The sequence below is a fragment of the Aspergillus welwitschiae genome (genome assembly GCF_003344945.1).
Source record: "Aspergillus welwitschiae strain CBS 139.54b unplaced genomic scaffold BDQ94scaffold_23, whole genome shotgun sequence".
NCBI classification, from domain to species: Eukaryota; Fungi; Ascomycota; class Eurotiomycetes; order Eurotiales; family Aspergillaceae; genus Aspergillus; species Aspergillus welwitschiae.
Window position 1 is genome coordinate 33,592 of NW_020798717.1, and position 25,522 is coordinate 59,113.

A 25,522-nucleotide genomic window follows, 5' to 3' on the forward strand; every position below is an offset into this window, starting at 1 on the left:
CTTACTTTGATTGGCGGGATGTTTGGCCGATTTCCATCAGCTGTAGGTACATCCAGTCTGGAGTTGGATTTTTCTATGGGGAGAATGAGCACGATTTGGCCATTCTGAGTGCAAGTCAGCCGCACAGTAGACCACACTAAGAATCCACAAATAGGAACACGTCACATATAGACAAGGATATACGCGCTGGGCTATCGTTCGTAGTGCTGGCTAAAAGAAGCAAAAATGGCAGGGAGTCCGTACTTAATTTCACAGCGATTGCTCTTTCCTCTCCAAGTGCATCCTCATTCTTTCTCACCTCTATCATCTGCATTTCCTAATATTGCCCTAAAATGGGTCAACCCAAGTGGCGCGCCTGTCTCAAATCACGATTCAGTAGAAGAAAAAGAAGCAAACACAAAGGTTTGCTTGGAAACGACACTTCCCAACCATCAGCATCAACTCCCCTCAAGAAATCAAACCAGTCCTTTGGCGAAGCAGGAAAGGAAGTGGAGAGCTCACAATCTGATCGCCATAGCTCCAAAGATGAACCGGGTGAAATCGAGTCCAAGGGACAGAGCGATCCTATCTTTACCGTTATTGATGAACAGGAAATACCAGATGTAGAAGACATCTGGGAAGAGGCCTACGGTCGCATACGCAGCAAGGGCTTGGAGAGACTTGTGATGGAATATGAGAAATTGGTCCGCTCAAAACTCCCGTCGGCTACAGTGGACTCTGACGCTGGCGACGTCGACAACAATCACATGCCTCTAACACGTCAAATTGCCGCTCTAGACGGGGAAAGTCGCCAGAAATTGATGATGGAATTGGTCAAGGAAAGCAGCGATAACGCAGCAGATATCAAAGCATTTGACACCTTCTCCAAAGTGTTCAACTCGACCAAAGACGGAATCTCGAGCGTGCTTGCTGTTTACCCACCTGCCTCTATTGCCTGGACGGGGGTATGTTTAGTATTAACTCCGGTAGGTCAATCTGGATCATGACATCGCTTCAAAGATGAGGACTGATAGAACGAAGCTTGTCAAATACAGTGATCAGATCAATGCGAATCATAATGGCCTCCTCTACATCATTGCGAAGCTTCCATGGTATGCTCACTTGGTTGAGCTTCTGAAATCTGAAATCTGGCAGTCTCCCCAGCAGTTCCGGCAGTCTAAGATCCCTCTCAGAGAGGCAATCATAGAGCTATACAGGCTCATTATTGAATTTCAACTCTTGACTCTGCGAGAATGCCATCACAAGTTCAGAACTCTCTCCAAGGCTTTTGTGGGGCTGGGCTCATCCTGGGAGGATAGACTGAAGAATATCCAGGAAGCTGAAAGCGAGGTGCAAAAGTACATGAAGATCGAATTTCGCACACAAGTATTGGACGTACTCAAAAACATCAGATCTACCTCAGTACAAATGCAGGATGGCTTGGCATCAGAACTCAACAGACAATTTGCAGTCAGGCAACAGTCGAAGCTTATCGCGAAGTTTAGGCTCGACCAAGCCCATCTCAATATCGATGCGTATCATGCCTACTACGAGGCTATCAGTCATCCTTTGCCTGGGACAACCGAAGGTTTCCGTGGCCATAGAGTCTATCAAGAATGGGAATCCGGATCGACTCATTCTCTGCTTGTGGTGGCCAACCCCGGTACTGGAAAATCGGTGCTGGCCAAATCTCTCCACGAAACGTTATCAAAACCAGGTGGACCTGCAGTTTGTTCATTCTTCTTCAAAGATCGTGGTGGTCAGCAAAATAACATAAATATTGCTCTTTGTCACATTATGTATCAATTATTTCAGAATCGTCCGGACTGGATTGTCCATGTGGCAGAAGATATTCTCAACAAAGACCCGGGCGACATACGATCGAATTTCCGTCTTCTATGGGGGCTTCTTCATAAACTGCTCCTGAAGGCTGAACCGAATAGTATCGTTATCCTTCTTGATGCCTTAGATGAATGTGAGCCTGGTTCAAGGGAGAAATTGTTTCAGCACTTGCATGGTTTCAATATCCCCGCTATGAAGCTCTTCTGCACTGCCCGTCCACTAAGTGACATTATTGACGACTTCGGCCCGGTGATGAATGTTATTCTGGACCTCGATCAGGATAAGCAATGTCAGGAGTTTCTTTCGAGGGATATCCAGTCTGTTGGGAGTCAACGTCTGGAGAAGTTCATCCAGAAACGGAAGATCGGAGATGAGTCCGTTTGTTTTCAACTTCGAGAAAAGCTCAGAAAACGCATTGAAGGGGATCGGACGTATCTATTCGTCAACTTGCTTTTCGATGTTCTGGATAAGAAGAAGCTGGGCATGACAAGCTCGGTGAGGGCTTGGATCAAAGATTTCGAGAATATCCCAGAATCGGTTTATGATGCCTACACTGAGCTACTGAACGCGATAGATGAAGAAGATCGTGACGCAGTGAGAGCTATGCTTGCGATTGTCCTGGCCGCGCAGAGGCCTTTAACTGTCGAGGAAATGGAAATAGCCTTAAAGGTTGGTATGGATGACAAGGCTTTTGAGAGTGGAGACGAGTTCAACCCACTTCTATTCAAAGCAGACATTTTGGAGCGATGTCACTTCTTACTGGTGACATATAATGACCGTATCTACTTCATTCATCAAACCGTTAAGGACTATCTTCTACCAGAACAGGAGGGCCAAGAGAACCCGAAGCAGGATAAAAGACCCGCCTGGCTACAATCGATCAGCACTGTGTCCTGCCATGAGACGATACTCAACAGTTGCATGCGTTATATCTCCGCCCTTTTTAATCAGCGACCGGAGATAAAGTCTGTTGGGGATTTCTTCCACCTTCCTCTCTATGACCAGCTCGAGCATCAACAATGGTATTGGGACACATTTCCGCTTGGGGAATATGCGTTTTGTCAGTGGCTTTTTCATCTGCACGAAATGAATACCAAAGAGGAAAGAAATCCTGAAACCCTTATCGAAGTGTTCCAAAGGCTTCAAGAAAAATATTATGGCCTATCCTTTGATGTCGCATTGTCCATGCTCTGTTGCTCTGGCTTTCCGTCTGAGGCAGAGGCGAGGCTTTTCCGGAGCATGGTGCAGTTAGGAAGTAGGGACATGACAGACGCTCTCAACAACATGTGCCAAGGCCTAGTCTTGAGATTTATTAAATTCGGTTCACATGCCGACCTTACTTGCGCAACAGAAATTGCCTCTGACGTGATCGAGCAGACGCCAGAAACAGACCCTAGGCTTGGTAGGATGCTTGTTAACCTAAGCCGGGCACTCGGCTTCAAGTATCGCTACAGTGAGCCTTTCGAAAGTGAGCCCTGGGATACTTGGTCGGAAGTTGTCGAAAGAGCGATGCAGGTGACACCATGCGGTAGCATTGACCGAGCTAGGGCATTGCATGAGCGCGCTGGCTTTGCTAACCTTGACGACACCGATCAGGCAGTTGAAGATACCGAGAACGCCCTGGCTCACACCCCCGATCTGAGCCAGGCAGACAAACAGCTCTTCTGTCATTCTTTGGCAATCTGGTTTGGGTACCGATTCGAAAGGGCGAAGCAGCCCCAAGAAGATGATTTACGCAGGGCTGTGGAATGTGCACAGGAGGCCATACATGGCATGTCAAAGAAGAATCCAAGATATTCCAATGCCCTTCACACATTGTCTTACTGGTTGATGACAGCTGCTTTGAAGTATCCCGACGAGCCAGGCTATTTACATCAGGCAATTGAGGTGGCTCAAGAGGCAAAGGAACTCCGGCTACCAACAGAATACCGGGGTAATATATGTCTCCGTGAGCTATCTAAATGTTTACTCGTTCGCTATGAGCGTGAATCCAAGTTAAAAGATCTCGAAGATGCTCGTGAGCTCATAGAGGAGGGCTTGCGAACAACTCCAGAGTCAACGACCTTGTATCGCGATTTCACTCGTCTCAGATGGTCACTGGAGGATCTTGAAGAGGAGCAAGAGAAATGGAAAGTATAGATATAGAGAGTGGCACCACAAATCTCACTTTGTGAATATTGTATCAGCCTTCAAATTCGGAGCAGCTGTTACGAAGGTGAATGGGGTCTTTATTCAATTTCTTTCTTTTTCCTAATTTTTTATTCTCAGACTTCTCATTCATTTTATACTAAGTCTCTACCCGAGCCCTTCAATCAGTCACAACCGCCCTATAACGCGACTGCTCAAGTGGATTAGTAGCCTGGTGGTTCTCCCACTTCTGATCTGCATAGCTCTGCTTACATGTGCCTATGACTTCGATTGGACTATTAGACGACGCGACATCCTCGTACATACATAGTAAATTGCTAATGATGAGCGCAAACGCATCTACTATGTACGTAATCACAGCCCACGACCAACTAGGTCAATAGAAAGGTAAATTCCCTTCGGGTAGTAGTGCGTTTAGATCTTTCATATCTCTACAGAAGTAATGATAATCTTCTTGTTTCTAGATGGATAGGAATACCCACCGACTAGTCAACCGTTTCCAAGTCTAGAATACTACCATTGATATGGAGTAGCACTAGGTGGAAAGTTGCCGTAGCTCCCTATAGGCTACAATATCTACCATCGTACATGCATAAGAGATATCGTCCATTGAAAAGAACATTGAACTGAAAAATTGTATTCGGACCCACTCACTAAGACGTTAAAGGTGCTGTCACTTCTCAATTCTCCGTTAGGCCAATGCTCAGTCCATCTCCCTTGATTATGGCTTCCCCACCTCCAGAACAGTAAACCCATATTGCTTCATCTTGTGTGCGTCGAATGACCCAGAAGGCCCTAGGAACAACCTTGGTTCCCTCATCCGAGCAACGATTTCCTTCCAATCCACACTGGTGCCTAGAAACTCATCCCAGTCGGTATGCAACACAATAATGCTGCAACCCTCACATGCCGCCTCTGTGCTCTCTACCACAGCGGTATTCACATGAGCGGCACCACACTGTAACATCAATGCCTTTTCAATACGTTGTCTTGGGACATGTGGATCAAAGATATTGACTCGTAATCCACGGGCGAGCAAGTCTCGAACGAGATTAATCGCGGTAGTATTTCGGATGTCTGTGGTGTTTTTCTTGAAAGAGAAACCAAGGACGGCTGCCTTCGTCTCTGTTCCTGTCACATCAGAGGGCAGAAATGACATTATTCGTTGCGTGATGCGTGCGGATTGAGAGTCATTGATTTGGATCACACCCCGCCAGTACTCAGCAACATCGTACAATCCAAGCTCACGGGCTAGATAGATCAAGCAGCAAACATCTTTGCGTAAGCAAGAACCACCAAATCCAAATCCGGCTCGCAGACACAACGGTCCGATTCGTGGATCCAGTCCAGCGATCCGAGAGAGCTCGGTGACACTTGCGCCAGTCGCCTCGCAGACAGCGCTCAGGGAGTTTATGCTGCTGATGCGCTGGGCAATAAGGGCATTGGAGGCAATCTTGGCTAGTTCGGATGACCATGTGTCGGTCGTGACAATCCGTTCCTTGGACACCCATGGAGTATACAAGCGTGTCAGGGTCTTCACTGTTTCAGGAATAGCGCCATCCGCTGCTGGTTCATAGCCAATGACCACCCGATTAGGGCTCAACAGATCTTGCATAGCGGTGCCTTGAGCTAGAAACTCTGGACTTGATACTATGTCAAATGAAGCCGTTGGGGGAGCGGTTTCTTTTAACTATAAAGATTGATTAGTCATTTATATCCTTAATGGCTACTCTAATACTTCTAAGGAGAGAAGTACACACCGTGCTTTTTATCCATCGACAAATGCCGCTAGGTGCAGTACTTTTCTGGACTATGACTTTGTGCCCCGTTGATAGCTGCGCAATTGAATTGATGGCAGACTCTATATTCTTCAAGTCAAGCCCTCTGATCTCATCACTACCAGGAAACTAGTCATTTAGAACCTCTAACGTGTTTCAAAATCTTTTATGGTGGAACTTACAGTAACTTCTGACGGGGTGTCAACGCAGATAAAAATCATATGAGCGTCAGAAATGTGCTTGCAAATATCAGCAGAGAAGGAGATGTTAGCAAGCCTTCTTATCCGCCGGCCTTGATGATTGTGCGGCAAATCACAGAGTGCTTTGTCATTGGTTTCGCCATCATCAAATAGAATATCTTCGAGGCCAGGCTCAAATATGGGAATGTGGTCTGAATTCCAAGCCGCAATTAGTGAGGCATTCTTGTCGACCACATTGAAATGCACAGAGGGGTTTTTGGAAGCCAAAGCTATTGCTGTCAATGCACCTGAAGCAAGAGAAATATGAGCAATTAGTATATATGCTCATCCATGGAGGTAGTAACTGCTGGTCCCGACTTACCCACGTAGCCCGCGCCAATCATACACACCTTCTGACAGTTGCCCTGTGGCCATTGGCTCGGCATATCTCCAAGACTGTTGGAACCCATTACGGTCTTTTGTAAGGCACTCCAGCGTTTATTTATAGTACGTGTTCTCTTGTTCTATGATCTGAATCATTGAGATGTTGACACAAGCAAAAGCACCTCCATGTGACCGTAAGAAGAATTTGAGATTACAACGGCCACTCGATGAGGATAAGGATAATAGAAAGCGAGGTAGGTATGCACGGCTGTAAAGAAACATCAAGGGATGGAGGCGAGAGGCCCTGCATCCCTATATTCTGTAGTATCTCAACGTGGCCATCGGTGGTTACTACGAATGCTTGCCTGCAGTTGAAACATCATATGCACTGTATGTCTTTCCAGAAATGTCTACGACAACCGATAAGCATGAGAAGTTACTCAATGACAGCTTCCTCCAGTCACCGGTAACTTTAATCTGCAACAGATAGGAGTATAATGGTGAGCCCTTTCTAGAAAAGTCTTTGCTGTGTGGCGTCCTATACGCGATACCCAGATCCTTATGTTTATTGAACATCCACATCTCGGCTGCAGAGATTAGAGGTTGCTGTGATAGACTGCCTTCCCTCCCCCACCTCCCTTTTTATGAGCCTTCCACGCTACCTTTCTTTGTATAGGGCGTAAGAAGAGCAGGCGATCGTCGAACTGAACCCATTTTGACCTGTAATCTATAAGCTACTATATCTGAGACCCTTCATAGGCAATTCTTTGGCAATGAACATTAGCTGATTTGATACCTCTCCCTTGTTGACTCACCGCTACTCTGTCAATGCATCGGCAGTCCTGATTAAGGCATGCATGAGATCACAGATCACAGAAAGAAGTGATTGGTCTTGTTCCTGGGAGTTGAGCTATCGTGTAGCATACTTGAGTTTAGGCTAACGCAAGGACCTGTCTCCTTGCATTGTCTACATGCTTAGCTTGTAGTCGCAGCGGATGACTTTTGTGTATCAGCGCGACCCGCTTTCCCTTGACGTTAAGCTCCACTGGTGTTTAATCATCCCCAACCTTTTTAGTTCCCTGATTTCCTCTGGTATCATCTTATGAAGGGTATTAGTCCATTAAGATATTCTATGCTGGTCCTCAGGCTGCATCAACTTTACTCTGTATTTGTTTCAGTAACTAATGCCGAGGTGAAATAGAGCTATTCCGAGTATAGAAAGGAGATGGCAGCTGTTCTTAAATTTGACATCCTACTATATCCTACTAGTATTTTGTCAGGATTGATATGGGATACTATATGATATAGGCATAGAGCAGTATTTGCTATGGGGGTTTTTGAATTCCTAATCCTCCAAAGTGCCCGCCTGGTGTTGGAATGAGTATAATTGTTGATGACACTTTCAACTTTCCTGGCAGCGCATGTATCATTGTTTCGCATCAATCAACGTCCCGGGAGCCCCATTGGTTCTATAGCATATTAATACTGGCGCCAGTCAATCCTTAGGCTAAAACTTACTGCATGAAGAGTTACCGTTGTATAGAAAGTAACAAAATAGTGCTGAAAGAAATCCTTCACGATCTGGGCCCCTAAATGCCTGAGATACCATCTGTGAGCCATTCCATATGCAATATGTTCAAGAAACACTGGTATGTAGAACCCGAGCAAAAACGTTATTCTTGATGGATTAGCGATGTCCAATCAGCAGCATCAGGGCCAGGTTCTTTACCTTGGGCGAAAGAGCCTTTCAATTAGAAGCCATGGGTCAGAGAAAATATACACCAGAAATGAGAGACGCCATGTTTGAATTATCATGGCGACAACGGTTTGAGCTGTGAGTAATGATAGCCATGGGTATCTGGTAGCTCAGTCAATATTGAACTTATGAACGTAAGACGGCATGGGATAACTGACTCTTTCCACATGCGTTTCGAGAAAATCCGCTTCGCACTCGAGATCTTCCCATTTCTTGCCCATCGTAGGGTCTGTTTGATATGCCGGCTGTCGCAGAGGGCCTCGCTATGGATCGTAGCTCCTGTCTGGATACGACCTTCCCAACCGTGATTCAACAGCCAGCGGGTAGCGAATTGGTCATCGCCGCAATGCATGCGATATCTCCCAAGCCAGTGCTCGTTTGTAAAAGCAGATAGATACTCTGGGTCTTTTAGGATACGGGCTCGATAAGCTGCAGTCCGTCCAGTAAGAACTGTTTGACTACCATCCAGCCAGCTGGAGGCTGCAATGTCGATATTGCGCATGCTCATGCGTCGAGACTCAAGAGCTTCCCACACCGTGATCGATTCTGGATCTCGAGCATCCAAGCCGTGTGCTGCTATCAGCGTTGTGACGCCACCAACTTTGGGCTCCAATTCCAAGACGCCAAGCACTTGTCGTAAAAGGTCCTTGCTCCAGTAAACGTCATCGTCCGCCAACACGATGATCTCCCCTGTGGCTACTTGTATACCGCGAGCGAGCTGGTTTCGTTTATTGGGTAACAGAATGTCGAGAACCTGAATTTTGCGCATTTGCTCCTTCGGAACGAATTTTTGGAGGACTTCTTTCAATTCTCCGATTAAAGCTGCTGTTGTGACAATGATAATCTCCTTGGGGTGGTTGTCCAGCATTGCGTGGAGCCGAGGTATGAGTTCTACGGGTGCGCCAATGGTGGGTATTATCACGCTGACACAATCCGATCGCATCTGAGGGTTCTCTGGTACGGGAATTGGTTTCATTCGCATGTATCCATAGAGACGTAGGACCCGTCTGACAAGATGCCAGCCCCTTGCCTGGTTAGCAGCAATAGCAATAGGGCGCGGTATATTCAGCGTACAGCATGAGCCAAAACGACAGAGACAGATCCATTATAGGGGGAATTTGAGAAGAAAAGCCGTGCTTGATCCGTAGTGAGTAGGTTGATGCATTCTGAGTGCTGGAAAGTTCAGTCAGTCTTTATTAGTACCTCATCCATGCATCCCTTCGCTCTCGCGCTGAAACAGCTGCCGGCCATCCTAGCGGGCAAACATATTGACGGTCGATGGTGGCGGTGAGATGTACGTCTGTTTTCTGCAGTCGCTTCCCTGCAGTGAGGCCAGAATCCATTCACTCGAGTCGTATAAATCATATTTCTTATCGATCTACCCTTGATTGTGGGTGAATTAGTTGGGGGTATTCCCAGGCCGATTCCTTGCCGTCCGCCGGCGACAGGTATTATGTACCTCAGACACTTCTATACCACTGATTTGCGTCCTTTCAGATACATCAAGGGCGAGTGCAGACCGCTCTTCTTTCACATACCGCACGTTCCTCCTAGCTTGACCGTCCCGCAAGTAATCTCGGTTTCGTCATAGAAATATCCTATCGGCTGGCGTTCGAAGTTTGTGCTGAGCTAGGGAACTGCCTGCCGACGGCTGTACAAGCCAGGTCGGTCAGTGTTTCGTGGACGACGCAGCCTCTTCACAACAACCGTCCCAGAAGGCGGTTGAATATTCCCATAGAAGCGACGAATGTCCGACTTAGTATTGCTCATTTATAAAGCATCAATCTCTCCGTACAAAAGGTTCATCTTTCAGAGTGTGCAGTGTTCAATATGTAGCTTACGTACTTTGTACGGCTGAATGGACGGGAAGCCTTACGTCCCGTGACCCTATGGTCATTGCTTTAGCATTCACATGCTGCAGTAAAACAAGTGGATGAACACACATAAGACGTATAGTACACGATACTGCATATCAAAGAATAGATACATCTAGTTACATGCAACAGCCAAATGAAGTTAAAGAGAGTCATCAGTCATTAATTCGTATCGTGTGCTTGGTACTTTCATTTTCACCTTCAACTTCTTTTCGACTCCTTAAGCACGGAGTCTCGGCGACGAGGACTCGCCATTTAGAAGTGTTCCTTCCAGAATTTGAACCGGATATCTCTCGTTGAGGTGGACATGGCCGCCTCTCGAATTTGCCTGGCCGCAGCATTGGGACCACAGAAGTAGACTCCAATTTCCGTAGTTGAATTTCCATGAACACCTGATAGATAGGTTTGGTCTTGTAGACCATCACGCATAGCAGTGAAAAGGCGTTTGAAGTCTGGACGGCCAAAGTTCGTCCTACTTCGCAGCTCTGTAAGTGGATCGACAGCCTGACCGACTGAATTGAGAAAGATATTAGCGGCTGTGTCGTCATCCAATCGTTGGGTGAGGTATGTATGGATGCGTAAGAACTCGGCCTTGCCACTGTACTCTGCTTCGGCCGCCGACTGGGATTCAAGAGAGGAAAGCAAGGCCTGGAACCATTCGAAGGACGAAGTGTCCCTACAGACCCAAATGAATTCGACGCGACAGAGACGGCCGGCTAATTTAGGGTCGGACCGTAAGTGCCAAATGTTCTTGAGGATAGATGCCCATGGTGTGACACCTATTCCCGTCCCGATGAGGACGGCCACCTCATTGTCGAAGACATCGTCGGCTGGAGCTCCGTATGGTCCATCAACCCGCAATCTAGGCATCTTTTGTCCGTTATGCAGGGCGACTTCATACATGCCCAGCGGGTCGAGTCCTTCCATATCTCTGGCCTGCGCTGGTCCGCATCCTAGTGCATCACCCAATGCACGAGTGAAATCACCAACTTGGCGAACGTGGATGCTTATGTATGGATCGAATGGGCAGGACGTAATTGTGAAGGGATGCCATTGGTTGCTGGATACATCAGGACACTGGATGAAGAGCCATTGGCCAGCCTTATACTTCATACTATCCTTGCGAAACTGAATCTCCATAGCATCTGGATATCGATGTTAGGATACAGAAGCTCATATCGGCCGGTGTCGAACCTACCATACGGATGACGAACCACCTTTAGAATAACAGTATGGCGTCGTGCTCGGATCTCACGGTACAGCCTTTCAAGCATGTACAATCCTCCGGCCACTAGTTCCCATCTCCAGCCTTCGTAGCCTAAGCAGTGGTTCCAGAATCTAGAACCAGCGAAAGGCGAGATAGGCTCTGTTGTGTCTCGCACGAAGCAGCCGGTTGCATGTGTATATAAGGCTAAAAGGAACGGTACGAAAAGATGGTGCGTATACCAGAACGTCTCAAAGGACTGTTGCCGAATGCGCTGATGGGACGTGGTGTACATCAGCATCATGCAAAGGAGCATGACATGTCCGGTAATTCCGCCAGCTTCTGTATAGTGGATTTGCACGGCTTTAACAGGCCGGATATGATCTTTTTCGATGTTGTAAAAGCTACTTTTGTTAGAACGGTAGCCTCGGCCTCGTATGGATTGGCTTACTTCACATAATGGGCCGCCGCATGGACTATGGTAAAGAACAGAAGGGCATAAGCTACCTGGCGATGAAACCATACCGTTTCATCCAGTGGTAGCCATCGTACCCTAGGTCTTATGGTTTTGACAAGGTTTCGGCACATGGGCAGCAGTAAGAGGGTGGCATCGCATGTCAACACCAGTCCAGCGCCCCGTGATATCCAAACGGAATACTGCAAAGTATTGAGCATATCCAGCCTCTGGTCCGAAGCCTGGACGTACCTAAAGATTCTCAGTACATATACAGGCAGTCATCTGGGATCTTCAGACTTACCATCCCACCGCAAAAATGACAAAATGCAGCGCCCAGAAGATGGAGTAGAACCAAACCTTTGACGCAGTAACGTATGAACCCCAAGCATGTTCCATTATGATATCCGGGCAGTATAAGCTTGTAGTGACTTTTTTAACCAGACTTGAACATTGACCAGCAATGACCCTTTTCAAAGGAGTGGATGTTTTGAGTGTGCTTTACTCCGGGTTTCTTTCGAAGGCGCCCGTACCATAAGTGAAAGGAGTGATTTGGCGGGCACTCTACTCTAGGAATCCATAAATAGAATCCTCCCTCGAAAGCTGGCGCTTCGCTCCAAGCATGCAGTAGGTTAAGCCTGCGCAGAGCGACAGCCAGCGTCCCCAGTAGATAAGGCGCTTTGGACGCTGAAAGGAGCCGTAGGCCACCTGAAATCCAGGGGACTCACAGAGATTACAGGCTTCCCCTTGGCTTATCGAAAATAATGGCTCATGAATAGGATTTCTCAGGTGCTAGAGTCAATGGCCAAAGGTTCAGGACGCGGTAAAAGCCGACGATCGCAAAAGGTCGGGACCAATGGAGGAACAAGGATCAGATCCGATTATATCATTCTTATTTTAAACGAGCCTAGGTCCTGAAGGGTAATTTCTGAGTAGGCTGGTGTGGGGTTGATGTCAGTTGAGAATCCTGTGTCAAGCGTCTGGTACCCGGAGATACGGTTTTGGTTGCAGAAAGGAGGGGAAGAACTGATGAGAGACACGAGGATCAGGATTTCTGCTTCTATATTTACCCCAACCCCTGCGCTGTGCGGACTTAATAGCGCCGCTAGGATAGCCTGCAGGGAGCGGATCGCCCGGTTGGACACCACTATCCCCGAACTTACCGTTTACAGGGCTCAAGCGAAAATAGGATGGAGAAAAGACCGTCAGGCATTAACCATCGCCTGATGCGCCAGATTTTTGGTGAAGAGAGCTCGAGTCTGACCGTCCTCCGTTAACTGGATAGATGATCCTTCCACTCGTATCTCAAGGCCACCACCTGGTGTGCGTCTCAATCACACAGCCTATTGAGTTTTCCGTTGCTGTGGACTCGTAAATTGTCGCGCTCGATTGGCGCACTTGGTAGTGACATGATAGGACGTAGCGAGTCAAGTCGCTTAAAGTCCGTCTTTCTCAACCTACTGCCAACTCCTCATCTCCCGGCATCCGCCACTAACCTTACCATGTGGCACCGGGATTGTGAGTTGCTATCAATGGCCCGTAAATCCATAGTTGACTCTTCTGTCTTTCTCCAGCTGCTCCGTTGATTCGTTCTGTGAAGTGTGGAGTCTCGGCCAATTCCAGCCTATGAGAAGCGTTATGCAGGCGCGTATCCCGTCACACGCGGTCAAAGCGGCCATCGACATGGGGAGCGCACCTCTGTGGCAGTCTGGACAGACAGGAGAATGACTCGAAATGCAGATTAAGGCAGAATCATCTCCGGAATTTGAATGGAAGACCCTGGCATTTCCTGAGGGCGAGTCCTTGGCGTGGGTTGAGCAGGGAAGTCAGGCGATATTGCTGGGGCATAAGTTTAAGTTCTTGGCCCTGCACGGTTGAGGTTCCCATCACATCTAGTGACGACCAGATTGGCACTCGGACCGTGTGGGTAGGAACAGTGCTAACAGTGCTATAATTATCTTGAGTGATAGTGGCCTGCGAAAAGACGGTGAGTTGTCTAGTAGCAGCCTTCCTTCCAGTATACGTCTCCCTGTGATCAAGAAATCCTTCGTTTATCTTGGGTTTTTATTTGCGCAGCACCTCTTCTAGTAGACGTATTCTTGAAATCGAAATAGTCGACGTGTCAGCGGGTATTTATGGCTGTGTAGCGGTTCCCTGTCGCATCAGTAGGCGCCCGTTGGAGATCACAACAAGGACGGGGGGAAAAGAAGAGACCGACTACCTGGGCACCAATTTCCCCGCTTCTCAAAGTCTTCACAAGATAGCCCGCCATCAAAGGAGCGCCATGGCTGGTCGGGTCAATCAGAGAGGACGGAACGTGGAACTGACAGAGATGCATCGGCCGCTAAAGTGTGTTGCCGCAAATCTCCTGCATCCTCCGCTCCACCGTCACGCCCCGTCAGGTCGCTAGTGCATCACACCCCGTTTGGCTGGTCAGCTTTTGGTTCTGAATGGCTGGCATCGTGTGCTAGGAAGCGCCCAAATGGGGCTTCCAGCATCCAAGCTCCCAGGATCATTCGCACTGTCACGCTACACCGAGCGCCCACATCCAATCATGAGTTGTTCTCGTGAAGTCAAGGGGGTCAGGATCGCTTCCAGCAGGGCATTGTAGCTGATTGGACTTGAAAATAGAGCGGTTGATAAAACGCATCCACGTATCACAGGCGTTCAGAGGGGGAAGCGGGGAGGACGGCGACTCCGTTGCGTCGGCCTATCGTGAAGAAGATGCAAATCAGGTGGTCTCATCCGTTGGCGCCGGAAGCTATGTATTCCTGCTCTTTTCCCCCCTCCATGGCCACCATCACTACCTGGTCTGTCAGTTGAAGTTTGCTCTGTCATGCAGTACATGATTGTTTTAACCCACACTATGTCCTTCTTGCATTAAGTTTATGTGGTGATGTGATTGTTGTGATTTAAAGCTTATCCGTCCTACACACTATTTCTCCTCACCAGCAAACTGCCGGGGAAGACTTTACCAACCTTGACTGACGTCCCATTACTCCACCTGCCATGTCATTCGTGACGAGCATAGCACACACGGCATTGATTGATCGGGTGGATGGTTAAGGGCTAACCAACGGTCGAAAAAGCAATCCTTGTGTTTATGAGACAACAGCATTGTGTCTATACTTGAGTAACTAGCTCTTTCGCCGGACGGAAGACGCTTGAACTCCCCGCTATACTCCAGAGTCTGCCTACCATGGGAAGGCTCATCAAAAATCACTGGGCGCGACTTATTATTCTCACAGCCTCAGCTTGTATGTACAAGTCCCTTTTCATCCACTTCATCTTTCAACGCTAATCTGCGTGACTGGATCTATAGACCAAATCGGCGGTGCGATCGAAGGCTTCATCTGGCCGAAGGTGTTCTGGGATTTTATGACGGACAATTTGAATGGCGCTGTGAACCCGGTCCCTGTGCTTCAAATTCTCAACCTCCTTTTGGGCCTACTTGGCCTTGCATGGGAATGGCCTTTGAAATATGTTGCCGGCTCCCTCGCGCACCGCAGCATCGAATTCCGATTGATCTTCTATCCCCTCAGCGCTCTACTCTCCATGCTCCTCTACCAGGGCACAGACCCTGCTCTGTACTACCTTATTGGAATCGGGGTGTATTTCTGGGCCTACAGCGAGGGCGAGGTATGTATTATGCGACCGACTTGATCAATGTCATGGCTAATCGACAATAGGTCGTTTGCCCTATCCCATGGACACTCCCGAAGCGAAGCGAATACAAGGTATAGCATGACTTGTACCAACACGACACCTTACACTTAACGACCACGATATGATATGATTTTATGAAACGATACCCAGCGGTGCTAGTATATCGGTAATATGTGTTTCTTGGAGTTGGGACAGATAAAAGGTCCTTTTTTCCAGTCAGTGATGACTGTCCAGCTATTGACCTGGATTGTGTGGCAGTTATTCAAATATGGACTCTGGTACCTGGATTGCCAGAGTGCATGTATCTGTCTGTATTATAGTTCGTTTCTACATGGAATCGGAAAATTATATATCGTACAGAATGTCTTGAACATATGATCCGTAGTCGACAAAAGATACCCCCACGACATGCCCAATTGAGTCATGTGTTAAGTAATGCTTTACACTGTGGAACAACAATGTACCATTGGTACTTATGCCCAACTTGGCATATCTCCAGTACATTTTTGATGCCTGGTTGCCACTTTACTGAGGCAAAAGTATCCACGTGATCCCGCGTCCAACAAAACCCAAAACGGTTAAGCGTCTGGAGCGCTCCAGACCGAGGAACAAGAGATGAGGCAAATCACCAGCAACCAAGGAAAAGCTTTTAGCGATCCCCTGAAATAATGCCTATATAAATCTATCAACATCACTAACCGGTCGAATATCTGCAGCATCACTGTCACTAACACAGACAGCTTTCTCAGCACCAGTCCTACAGCCAGCCAGCCAGCCAGCAAACAGCATGCCCCTAGTCGAAGATAGTCCTCGCGAGGACATCGATGCGATCCAAATACCCTCTACAACCCCCAGTCACGACAATGAAGCTCATAATGAAGAACACTACGACGATAACGACGTCCCCGTCAACAGAAAAACCAGCTTTGGTGGTCGTCTCAATCAATACTTCCACACAGCAAAACCCACATCGTCAGCGCCACCAGCACTACCATCCACGAAACAAACCACTACCAGCACTTCCTCTCCTCTTAAACGCAAACGAACCACACCACCAACAGCAATCACAGCACGAATAACCCGCTCGCGCTCCCGCTCCTCCACTTCAACCCCAACCAGCACCACCACGACTACCTCCTCCCCACGCCCACGCAAAACCCCTACGCCCACACCACCCACCTCCTCAGCAGCAGACTCCCTCCTCGTCGACACCATCCCACCAAACCTAACCCTCCTCCTTGTAGGCGTAAACCCGGGGATCCTAACGGGCGTAACAGGCTACGCCTACGCACACCCAAGCAACCTCTTCTGGAAGCTCCTGCACTGGTCCGGGATCACACCCATCCGCCACCCACCCTCCGATACATACAAACTCCCCGAACTATATAACATCGGCAACACGAATATTGTGGAGCGCCCGACGCGGGACGCGAGTATGCTCAGCAAGAAGGAAATGGATGCAGGAGTACCGGTTCTGGAAGAGAAGGTGAGGGAGAAAAGACCGGAAGTGGTGTGTCTTGTGGGCAAGAGTATCTGGGAGGCGGTTTGGAGGGTTAAGGTTGGACGGGGGATTAGGAAGGAGGAGTTTAGGTATGGGTGGCAGGATTTGGAGATGAATATGGGGAGGGTAGGTGGTGAAGGCGGGTGGGAGGGGGCCAGGGTGTTTGTGGCTACGACTACTAGTGGGTTGGCGGCGGGGATGTCGTTGCAGGAGAAGAGGGACGTTTGGGATGAGTTGGGGAGGTGGGTTTGTGAGAGAAGGAAAGTATGGGAGAGGGAAAGGGAGAAGGTGGAAGTTGGTGGTGATGATACGAAAGTAGAATAGATATAGAAGTTTTCCGCTACGATAATAGATTATAGATTTAACCATATACGTTTCATTTATTTCATTTATCAATTACCCTCTTTTCCTAGGGAGATAGCTAGGAAAGGTAAAGTTACACTGCATCATGTTCATCCGCTAGTAAAAGCATAATCATGTGCTCGATCAGTCGATATCATGCTACTATCGATCCTTGCCCCTCTGCACATCACGCCACCCATCAAGGGATCAAGGGGGGAAAAGGCCAGCCAGCCAGCCAGCAAGGGCGTAATAACATGCACGAATCTATCGGAAAGCAGGTCCATTACGGAAGTTGGTATCACCTTGTTGTTCGCGAGCCTAGTATCACAGATCAGTCAGCATGATTCCTCATGAAGGGTCAAGGGAAGCAAAGCAAAGCAACATACAATAGTAGACTGGTACTCGCCGCGCTCCAAGATCTGGGTTATAACGTCGTCTTCATTGGCAGTTCCGAATTCATTCTCAAGACTAGCCTTGCTAGCTCCGTCAAGGACGCCTTGGGCTCCATGCCTAGAAGTGATTGCTGGTTAGTTCTGCTTTCACTGCTGAGGGCATAAAGACAAGGACTTACTTGTGAGTAACAAAGATCTTCCAGCCGTTGAGAACATCCGCCAGAGGGACTGAGCGGTCACCACGCCATCTGTTCAGGGCGTCGTGGTCATCGACGAAGACGATGAAGTCGTCGGATGCTCCCTTGTAGAACATCTTGGAGGTGGGGTCGTTGTGGCGAGGCATCTTGGTAGTATGTAGTGGTTTGTAGTTGTTTTGAGACAAAGGTGGAAGAACGATCTAGTTTCTTTCAATGAAGCTGCTAGAGACGATGATCTGTCGAATGACTAGGAGGATGGAGAAGAGGGAAAGTTGAGATGAAGTGAGTTGAAGAGTGTCGTGTGAGGTGAGGGCAGATGACGTCACCACGATGCTAACGGAAGACAAAGGCGGGCAAACAGTGGCAGGAAGAGCAATTGAAGTGAGGAAAGTTGTGCAAAGGGTATTTCAATAGCTAGTAGAGAGTTCGTTTGATAATTGAGTTGATGGGATTTAATTTGATTCCTCCTTCTCTCGAATAACACAGGCCTTTAAATACATCGAGGCGGGTGTAATGATGCCCTGGTCGCGGCGGGAGCACCGACGTCATCATCGACTGATGCTGCGGATGCTCTGCAGTCGCTCTTGCGCTTCTGGTTCACCCGGTGGAGAAACATGGCTCCCTATGGAATTCAATTCCCTCATCGGCATCATCATCATTCCAGTCACTGACATTTCGGACATTCTGGCTCGCTAATGCTACTAATTCCGTCTCGCTTCGCCCCGGTCAATCTCTCCTCCCCCACTCGCCTCAGAAACGACACGAATCGCTAAGAACCCCATACATATTCCACACACTTGTACCTGGCCATCTGATGCAATACTGCAGAGAATCTCACACAACTTGCATCATCACCTCCATCACACTCCACTTCCAAGCCCCATGCGACCCTGTCTTTTCGTTCGTCGGGAGGACATCGAATTGAACATTCTCCGGATAGCAGATGCCTTCAAGGAACAGCCGTCGGGAGTCTCCGTTCCTTTGTTGCCATTACTGGTCGGAATGATCTCAGCCTTGAACGCCGCTTTCGGTCCCCCTTTCCCTTTCCATGTCTTGGACCTTCTAATGCTTTCCTTGCTATGTCGCGGCAAGATGGGTCCCTTGTCTGTCTCCGGAGTTGTTGGCTTGCCTCTAGATACATTTCGTAAACTCTTCTCCTGACTCTTTGCAAGCTTCCTAGGGTCTTTTATCTCATCTGAACATGCCACTTCTGTAGTAGACTTAAGAGGATGTCCTCCGGTGCTGAGGCTCACACAGCTGGAGCGTCGGTACAATCCCGGCCGGCGGCTCAGGTGTCTCATAAGGGACCCAGGACTATGAAAAATGTCCCCCTTGCCCAGAGCCATTCCAGGGTATGGAAGAGCGTCCCGCGTGTAGAAAGAAGAAATGGCACGTTCTAGCAGTATCCGATCTTGTCTCCTGGCGGTCAGTATAAGCGCTGGACACAAGGAAGACATCTTTGGCCGCTCGATTTCCCCGTCCACAGATTCCGTCATCTGGAGTTTTTGTGGGCAATGCGTCTTTTTGATTATGATGTTCTGTGAATCTGGTAGAGTCCGCGACGTAGCCAGTGCCTGCATAGATGGCCGGCGAGGTAAGAGAGGCAGGGGACCGTTGCCGCAATTCAATGGGGCCAACTCCAGAGACAGGAATGAGTATTCTTTCAGCTTCGCCACTACTGACTTCGGTATGTCAGTTAATACGGCCGCAGACTTGAGCATCTCAGTTTCCCATTTTTTTTCTTCACGTGCTGACGAAGCACTGAGCACCAATTCATAGTTCTTTCCCAGAGACTGGAAAACCAGTTTCCAAGAGAACAAACAGCCATAGCAACGAAGACCTATCGCAGAGTTTAGCATACAAGGCGACCGACATAGGCAGCTTCCTCACCTTCTCCGTTTCTGATTGAATCGATCTTCATGTCAGAAATATACAGGCATGCTAATGCCTGAAGCCTTCGGTAGTCATTGCTTGGTTTGGCAATCACGAAATGATAGGTGAATAGAATGCAGACCATGTATCCTCCCGTAATATACTCAGGTGTCTGGTATGTGATGTGAAGGACCCCACAGAGGCTCAAAGGACCCAGTTGCTTGTAGATGTTATCAATCGTGTTCTATGAATTCAAATCACCTCAATTTTCATATCCTGTAGGGAGACGTGGTATACTTACCGATGCTGATAGGTCCATGAAGCTCTGTAGCAAAAACGTCTGCTTCACTAGTGCCTTGCTAACAGGGTTGTCGGTAATTTGATTTACTTCGCACACCACCGCGCGGACTTGTTCGAGGACCTGTCGGATGCCGTCATGGGCAGATGGGTCGTCTTGGATATGTGTCCATCGTAACAATTCCTCAAGCAGCAAAGGGTATTTGCACAGACGCTGAACTGGCTGTTAAATCGTCAGTATCCAGAATCATAACCAAGGGACGTGTATCCCGACCTTGATCAGAAGGTCATTCAAAGACATAGCTTTATTTTCCTCTTGTGTCTGCCGTTCCAACGATGTTACCGATTTTGATAGAGCTTCAATACCCTGGTCGAATATACGCCAATCCGGTACAGACTGGCGGAGAAAGTTAACGTCCACTGTGAGCAAGCCATAATTTTTACAGAATAATTTGTATGCTGTGAAAGACGCCGACTACCCATGTCAAGTTAGTAGCCGACAAATTGATAGAGCTTATGGAGAATCTGACCAAACGTCCGACTTCTAGCGCAACCTGCAAAGCTTCTTTTGTCTCCGCAGCCAAGGCTTTGAGACGGGAATCCATAGAAGCCCTAAAGCTGCGTGATCGCAGAGATTTAGCATGCAAAGTCCTCAAACCAAAGTCAATTGCACTCAAACGCTTGTGAATCCCCCGAGGCATCAGACTGTCGAACTCAGCCGCTGCCAAATTCGATATCGGTGTTAGCTTTCGAATCTGAGCAAGGAAGTTCTCATGCGTGTCTCGGATCTGTTGAACATTGTGGTAAAACTCTGGTCTGGCAGAGAATATGAAAAGGGCCTATGATCAGAGGACATGTTAGCTATCTGCGATGAGCAGCACGTGGCTATGCTTCAGTTGGAGAAGAATCATACATCAGCAAGTGCTTTCAAGCCGAATATATAGTCACATTCGGTGGTGATCAGTTCTCGGAGAACACGTCGCCTCTTAATGGCCCTGTGTTGAGCTTCCTCATCTATTGAGGAATTCAACGCGGGTCTGATGCTGTCTAGCGATTCACGAGCATCGGACCTTATACTTTGATTTGTTGTGCTCTGTGTAGTTCCCCTCGACCGTACCACACTTTGGCTAGTAATGCTCAGAGTAGCCGTCTTGACGGTTCCAAGATTGGACGAACGGGGAGACAACGACTCCCATTGTTTTTCCTGGTACTCATTCGAGGGTAGCAAGTCCGGTAGAAGGTCTCGGTCATCTGGCTTGACTTCCATTGGCCAACCCTCGACGTATCTTTCGGGTGGGGGACAGCATCTTCGGGATCGGAAGCTATTCATCCAACGCTTGAATGCAGCCACAGGGTCCACTGGCATAGGATGCGTTGCAGTTATCTCCACCTCATATTCGGGCTTCTCTAGGATCAGCAAGGGAGGATCGCCCATATCCTTGGATTCTTCCATGGTGCAGACTGTGTGGAGAAGTGAGCAAACTTCAAGTGACGATGTCAGCTTAGGAGCAGGTCATGCTTTAAGATAGAAAGCACAATAGGGCCCTTGTGTCAAGAGTAGTTATGCTGGCTAACAAGTGGAAGCAACGACTGGCACAATCCATCACATGGGGAAAGCATGGTATACTTGCTGTCACCGAGGGAGCTCACGTGTTGGAAACAAAATGGTCCAGTGTGAACGAAAGCAATTCGTATGAAACCCATCACAGTGAGTTAAACAAACTTACGGTAATGTTCTGAGTAAAGTTGCCTATACATCACGCACCGCTCGGTTGAGGATCAAATTGCAATGTGTTTTGTCCTACCACACAGTAACGGCTTTTCGTTGCTCCCATCGATGAAATGACAGACATCAGCATCATCTGTGCACCCTTAGCAGTACTTTGCATGTAGAAAGGGTCAAGGCGCGAATTAGTGATGTGGATAGTTCACAGCTTGGTAGATGTTGTTCATGCTACTTTTGAGGCTTCTAGATATCAGTTTGCGGCAGCATAGTAGTAGCAGATAGCAGTTTGGCTTAGCATTTTCAAGCAAATATGTAGCTGTAACAGATACCTGCCAGCATTTTATGGCAACTTATTTACAATAACGTAGTACCAACTGTAATAAATGGGGAGAAATGGATGATGGTGTTGCGCATTTCTCTTCATAGCGCGCGATGCCAAGAAGGTGAAACTCCCCCAGATTTCCCACCGAAAGACCCACCGCCGTTTTCCGGGATCGGTCTGCGACAGCTCTCGCCGCTCCCGATCCTTCATCTTTCATCCAACCAACGATGTTCTAAACCACCTCTCACTCATTCTAGTATGGGAATACCCATGGGTTCCAACATTCATGCTCCAACAGTAGCCTCCGGCCCTACGTCCGGAGGGGCTCCTCCTCGCGATCTGTCCAAGCTCGGCATGGTCGATCTCATGCAAGAAAAGGAACGCATCGAAGAAGAACTCTCGGCTCTGAGTAGCGTCCTTGGCTCGGTGAGTTGAATGGATATTGGATAAGCCTTGCCACTCTGTGAGATGTCGACTGACGATGCTTTCTGTCTAGCATGGCGTTAATATGAACACATCTCTCACTACTTTCGATGGCTTCCCACGAGACGATATCGATGTTGCCCAAAGTGAGTCACTACTTTTTGCCTCCGCAGTGCGTCTGCTAAACAGTAGTTAGTACGCACCACTCGAGCCCGGATTATTCGACTGCGAAACGATCATAAAGACGTGATGTCACATCTGGAGAAAGGAATCCACAACCACTTTGCCAATCTGCAGCGGGCGCAAACTGCCGCACAGTCGGGTGGCGGTTTGAATGGTACATCGGGGTCGCAACCTAGTGTGACTGGGAATAATACCTCCGGCACTGGGGCATCTGGGTTACCGTTCGCAAAGGTCAATAGTGTGGTGCCTGGAAGTCCCGCAGACCAGGCAGGTCTAAGGGTTGGAGATACCGTTCGGGAGTTCGGGAGTGCCAACTGGCTCAACCATGAACGTCTCTCCAGGGTGGCGGAGATAGTGCAGCAAAGTGAAGGGGTAAGTAGGCGATTTGCTTCCAATCTCTTAGTCCTCTAGTCCAGGGACATGCACTCGGGAGAATGCTCTAGGCTAACGTCTTCTAGCGCACTGTGGCGGTCAAAGTCGTGAGGAAAGATCCGAGTTCTTCCAGCAGCATCGACTTGTCCCTGCAGCTTGTCCCTCGCCGTGATTGGGGCGGTCGGGGCCTGTTGGGCTGTCATCTCGTGCCGCTGTAGTGGACTGGCATCAGGTTAGGCACGAGGATGACGGCCGTTTACTGTACTCTGGGATAGTCCCTAGAATACTAGGACTTAGCCGGGTACGATCTACTTTCGTTTATGATTTCTCCCTTTTGCTTGCTATTGGACTTTATGAGGAATGTGACATGTATTCATGATCGAACGCGACGTGTTTATTCTTGCAGGGAAATACCTAGGGAAGCATTCAGGGTGGCGTTTCAGTTTAGGTTCAAGAGATAAAATTGCACCTGTTTATATGGACATTGTCTATCAGTTCCGTACAGCGTAGAGCGTTCACTCGCGAAGAACCGCGTGGATCGACTGCAAGGCATGCAATAAATGCAGTTTGCGCGACCCTGCGGGGCACGTGGCTGCCTGAGGCCCAAACACATCACGTGACCATCAGGCTTGGGCGACCGACTCACGGCAAAAATTCCATCACCGGTAGAAATAACCTTCCCACTCTAACTCCTCCCTGTCCAACCCCCCTCGTTCTATCGAACTCCCCTCGGTCGCTTTGTCCATCGAGTGTCGCATCCCACTGTCGACTTTTTCATTTCCGTCGACTTCTATCGCAAACTCTTTTTCGCTTCTCTTCATCTCCATCCCCCCACATCACATCCAACCTTCATCATGGCTACTGAGGTACCGACCTTCAAGCTTGTCCTCGTCGGTGACGGTGGTACTGGAAAGGCAAGTTAAACCAAGATATTTTATCCTATATGGCTTACTGGGTGGAGGTGGCATGTCGCCTCTTCGACGCCTCTTCATGCTCGACTGCATTCCTGTCATGCGTGTTTACCCCTCTCTGTTGCCCCCCGTCTCTATCAACAGAAAACTTCATCGCCCGCCCAACCTCACCCAGACGAGACATCATTACTGACTGAGAATACTCGCTGCAGACCACCTTCGTCAAGCGCCACTTGACTGGCGAGTTCGAGAAGAAGTACATCGCCACTCTCGGTGTCGAAGTGCACCCTCTCGGTTTTAACACCGTATGCCCCGCCGGAAACCCCGCTTTGTCCATTCCGTCGTCTTTGTGCCGGTCCGACTAACGCTTTTGCCAGAACCTGGGTACCATCCAGTTCGACGTCTGGGACACTGCTGGTCAGGAGAAGTTCGGTGGTCTTCGCGATGGTTACTACATCAACGGACAGTGCGGTATCATCATGTTCGATGTTACCTCCCGTATCACCTACAAGAACGTCCCCAACTGGCACCGTAAGTGCTTCCACAAATCAGCACTCGAACCACGCGCAATCTGGATCAAATTGACAAATTCACTCTAGGTGATCTCGTCCGTGTCTGCGAGGGTATCCCCATCGTGCTGTGCGGTAACAAGGTCGATGTTAAGGAGCGTAAGGTGAAGGCCAAGACCATCACCTTCCACCGCAAGAAGAACCTCCAGTACTACGACATCTCCGCCAAGTCCAACTACAACTTCGAGAAGCCCTTCCTCTGGCTCGCTCGCAAGTTGGTCGGCAACCCCCAGCTGGTAAGTCAGACACGGTCATTGGTCGCTTTCACTGGTGAGACTGGAAGCTAACAAGCATTTCTCAGGAATTCGTTGCTGCCCCCGCTCTTGCTCCCCCCGAGGTCCAAGTCAACCCGGAGCTTCTGGCCCAGTACGAGAAGGAGATGGACGCTGCTGCCAACATGCCCCTGCCCGACGAGGAGGACGCCGATTTGTAAACGCGCGATCAATGAAGGCTGGAACCAGAGCCTGGGTCACGAGCTCGGGCTCGTGGCTGCTGTTCTGTCCCAATAACTGGGTACGTTATGCAAGATTTCAAATCACGATACAATGATAGCGGAGGGAGGAAATTAAGCCCGAGAACGGTCGGCATGATTATGCATTTGCAATATTTACCACTAGTAGTCTAGACTCTGATTATCTCTACAAAGTTCCTTTTTGAAAACGGTGACACTGTTTATCCGTCCATCGGCTATATCTGTTGGACAAAAAAGTTTACATACTCTCTATTCTCTTCGTTCTCTGCTGTAAACTTCCAAAATCATATCTTAGTAGACACCGATCTACAGAACACCCCAGTGTGTTTACCCCCATCCCCAACTCCCCCTTACCGAGACAGATAGCCAGTAGGCCCTCACAACGAAACCGAATTCCACTCCCAACAAACTCAATCGCACCGTCACAGCCCCCAGCAACCAACCTAGTATAGAAATTCTCCACCATACCAACTATCTACACTCTGGTTTGGTATCAATGACTTCTACCCCTGCGTGTTACTCATCACACAATGTACAGTACGATATACTAGTATAGTCCAATATGCATAATTTGCCGATCCATCGAAAGAAAAAGAAAAGTGTGGACTTCCTTCCCCCCACCCAAGAACACAGTGACGTCACCGGTGTGACTGATCAGGCTGACAAGTTTGTTGTTGTT

The 25,522-nt window shown here is 48.5% G+C and overlaps 10 protein-coding genes across 10 annotated transcripts; 5 read left to right on the forward strand and 5 right to left on the reverse strand.

The window, feature by feature from the left end:
- Positions 1-332: 332 nt before the first annotated feature.
- BDQ94DRAFT_171904 (uncharacterized protein) lies at positions 333-3,960 on the forward strand (the record flags this gene model as incomplete). The annotated part of the gene is made up of 2 exons (XM_026771855.1): positions 333-944; positions 1,021-3,960. The coding sequence occupies 2 exons, from the start codon at positions 333-335 to the stop codon at positions 3,958-3,960; spliced, it is 3,552 nt and encodes a 1,183-aa protein (XP_026624492.1).
- Positions 3,961-4,685: 725 nt separating this feature from the next.
- On the reverse strand, positions 4,686-6,396 carry BDQ94DRAFT_180271 (nucleotide sugar dehydrogenase; the record flags this gene model as incomplete). The annotated part of the gene is made up of 4 exons (XM_026773584.1): positions 4,686-5,659; positions 5,730-5,876; positions 5,930-6,234; positions 6,309-6,396. 4 exons carry the CDS (start codon positions 6,394-6,396, stop codon positions 4,691-4,693), a joined length of 1,509 nt encoding a protein of 502 aa, XP_026624493.1. The 3' UTR covers positions 4,686-4,690.
- A 1,353-nt stretch (positions 6,397-7,749) lies between these two features.
- On the reverse strand, positions 7,750-9,172 carry BDQ94DRAFT_180273 (nucleotide-diphospho-sugar transferase; the record flags this gene model as incomplete). The annotated part of the gene is made up of 5 exons (XM_026773585.1): positions 7,750-7,779; positions 7,829-7,988; positions 8,040-8,168; positions 8,225-9,091; positions 9,141-9,172. 5 exons carry the CDS (start codon positions 9,170-9,172, stop codon positions 7,750-7,752), a joined length of 1,218 nt encoding a protein of 405 aa, XP_026624494.1.
- Positions 9,173-9,882: 710 nt separating this feature from the next.
- On the reverse strand, positions 9,883-12,273 carry BDQ94DRAFT_57446 (putative NADPH oxidase (NoxA)). The gene is made up of 4 exons (XM_026776085.1): positions 11,903-12,273; positions 11,596-11,850; positions 11,139-11,548; positions 9,883-11,085 (listed from the first exon to the last, which is right to left on the reverse strand). The coding sequence occupies exons 1-4, from the start codon at positions 11,995-11,997 to the stop codon at positions 10,196-10,198; spliced, it is 1,650 nt and encodes a 549-aa protein (XP_026624495.1). The 5' UTR covers positions 11,998-12,273; the 3' UTR covers positions 9,883-10,195.
- A 2,134-nt stretch (positions 12,274-14,407) lies between these two features.
- On the forward strand, positions 14,408-15,621 carry BDQ94DRAFT_146774 (uncharacterized protein). Its single transcript, XM_026766888.1, has 3 exons — positions 14,408-14,855; positions 14,921-15,237; positions 15,288-15,621. Exons 1-3 carry the CDS (start codon positions 14,798-14,800, stop codon positions 15,339-15,341), a joined length of 429 nt encoding a protein of 142 aa, XP_026624496.1. The 5' UTR covers positions 14,408-14,797; the 3' UTR covers positions 15,342-15,621.
- Positions 15,622-15,922: 301 nt separating this feature from the next.
- Positions 15,923-17,131, forward strand: BDQ94DRAFT_146775 (mismatch-specific DNA-glycosylase). The gene has a single exon (XM_026766889.1). The coding sequence runs from the start codon at positions 16,052-16,054 to the stop codon at positions 17,087-17,089; it is 1,038 nt and encodes a 345-aa protein (XP_026624497.1). The 5' UTR covers positions 15,923-16,051; the 3' UTR covers positions 17,090-17,131.
- BDQ94DRAFT_146777 (SBDS family protein) lies at positions 17,126-18,205 on the reverse strand. The gene is made up of 3 exons (XM_026766890.1): positions 17,679-18,205; positions 17,494-17,617; positions 17,126-17,425 (listed from the first exon to the last, which is right to left on the reverse strand). The coding sequence occupies exons 1-3, from the start codon at positions 17,840-17,842 to the stop codon at positions 17,372-17,374; spliced, it is 342 nt and encodes a 113-aa protein (XP_026624498.1). The 5' UTR covers positions 17,843-18,205; the 3' UTR covers positions 17,126-17,371.
- Positions 18,206-18,265: 60 nt separating this feature from the next.
- BDQ94DRAFT_180276 (putative Rho guanyl nucleotide exchange factor) lies at positions 18,266-21,787 on the reverse strand. Its single transcript, XM_026773586.1, has 7 exons — positions 21,631-21,787; positions 20,779-21,326; positions 20,396-20,704; positions 20,140-20,340; positions 19,870-20,088; positions 19,587-19,812; positions 18,266-19,536 (listed from the first exon to the last, which is right to left on the reverse strand). The coding sequence occupies exons 1-7, from the start codon at positions 21,752-21,754 to the stop codon at positions 18,557-18,559; spliced, it is 2,607 nt and encodes an 868-aa protein (XP_026624499.1). The 5' UTR covers positions 21,755-21,787; the 3' UTR covers positions 18,266-18,556.
- Positions 21,788-22,094: 307 nt separating this feature from the next.
- Positions 22,095-23,374, forward strand: BDQ94DRAFT_146780 (putative 26S proteasome non-ATPase regulatory subunit Nas2). Its single transcript, XM_026766891.1, has 4 exons — positions 22,095-22,339; positions 22,410-22,482; positions 22,533-22,891; positions 22,978-23,374. The coding sequence occupies exons 1-4, from the start codon at positions 22,172-22,174 to the stop codon at positions 23,107-23,109; spliced, it is 732 nt and encodes a 243-aa protein (XP_026624500.1). The 5' UTR covers positions 22,095-22,171; the 3' UTR covers positions 23,110-23,374.
- A 208-nt stretch (positions 23,375-23,582) lies between these two features.
- Positions 23,583-25,095, forward strand: BDQ94DRAFT_146783 (Ran family GTP-binding nuclear protein). The gene is made up of 5 exons (XM_026766892.1): positions 23,583-23,805; positions 24,015-24,107; positions 24,180-24,333; positions 24,402-24,607; positions 24,673-25,095. Exons 1-5 carry the CDS (start codon positions 23,746-23,748, stop codon positions 24,802-24,804), a joined length of 645 nt encoding a protein of 214 aa, XP_026624501.1. The 5' UTR covers positions 23,583-23,745; the 3' UTR covers positions 24,805-25,095.
- Positions 25,096-25,522: the final 427 nt, after the last annotated feature.

Bases quoted from the DNA above. Each gene is read 5' to 3' on its own strand.
- BDQ94DRAFT_57446 (XM_026776085.1), bottom strand. From the start codon at position 11,997: ATGGAACATGCTTGGGGTTCATACGTTACTGCGTCAAAGGTTTGGTTC. The intron at 11,851-11,902 runs GTAAGTCTGAAG...GAGAATCTTTAG, and splicing joins GTCATTTTTGCGGTGGGATG to GTACGTCCAGGCTTCGGACC. The intron at 11,086-11,138 runs GTAGGTTCGACA...ATCGATATCCAG, and splicing joins GGTGGTTCGTCATCCGTATG to ATGCTATGGAGATTCAGTTT.
- BDQ94DRAFT_146774 (XM_026766888.1), top strand. From the start codon at position 14,798: ATGGGAAGGCTCATCAAAAATCACTGGGCGCGACTTATTATTCTCACA. The intron at 14,856-14,920 runs GTATGTACAAGT...CTGGATCTATAG, and splicing joins TATTCTCACAGCCTCAGCTT to ACCAAATCGGCGGTGCGATC. The intron at 15,238-15,287 runs GTATGTATTATG...AATCGACAATAG, and splicing joins GGGCCTACAGCGAGGGCGAG to GTCGTTTGCCCTATCCCATG.
- BDQ94DRAFT_146775 (XM_026766889.1), top strand. From the start codon at position 16,052: ATGCCCCTAGTCGAAGATAGTCCTCGCGAGGACATCGATGCGATCCAA.
- BDQ94DRAFT_146777 (XM_026766890.1), bottom strand. From the start codon at position 17,842: ATGCCTCGCCACAACGACCCCACCTCCAAGATGTTCTACAAGGGAGCA. The intron at 17,618-17,678 runs GTAAGTCCTTGT...AATCACTTCTAG, and splicing joins AAGATCTTTGTTACTCACAA to GCATGGAGCCCAAGGCGTCC. The intron at 17,426-17,493 runs GTATGTTGCTTT...CTGTGATACTAG, and splicing joins GCGAGTACCAGTCTACTATT to GCTCGCGAACAACAAGGTGA.
- BDQ94DRAFT_180276 (XM_026773586.1), bottom strand. From the start codon at position 21,754: ATGCAAAGTACTGCTAAGGGTGCACAGATGATGCTGATGTCTGTCATT. The intron at 20,705-20,778 runs GTATGATTCTTC...CTCTGATCATAG, and splicing joins GCTTGAAAGCACTTGCTGAT to GCCCTTTTCATATTCTCTGC. The intron at 20,341-20,395 runs GTCAGATTCTCC...TGACATGGGTAG, and splicing joins CGCTAGAAGTCGGACGTTTG to TCGGCGTCTTTCACAGCATA.
- BDQ94DRAFT_146780 (XM_026766891.1), top strand. From the start codon at position 22,172: ATGGGAATACCCATGGGTTCCAACATTCATGCTCCAACAGTAGCCTCC. The intron at 22,483-22,532 runs GTGAGTCACTAC...AACAGTAGTTAG, and splicing joins CGATATCGATGTTGCCCAAA to TACGCACCACTCGAGCCCGG. The intron at 22,892-22,977 runs GTAAGTAGGCGA...AACGTCTTCTAG, and splicing joins TAGTGCAGCAAAGTGAAGGG to CGCACTGTGGCGGTCAAAGT.
- BDQ94DRAFT_146783 (XM_026766892.1), top strand. From the start codon at position 23,746: ATGGCTACTGAGGTACCGACCTTCAAGCTTGTCCTCGTCGGTGACGGT. The intron at 23,806-24,014 runs GCAAGTTAAACC...TACTCGCTGCAG, and splicing joins GTGACGGTGGTACTGGAAAG to ACCACCTTCGTCAAGCGCCA. The intron at 24,608-24,672 runs GTAAGTCAGACA...AGCATTTCTCAG, and splicing joins TGGTCGGCAACCCCCAGCTG to GAATTCGTTGCTGCCCCCGC.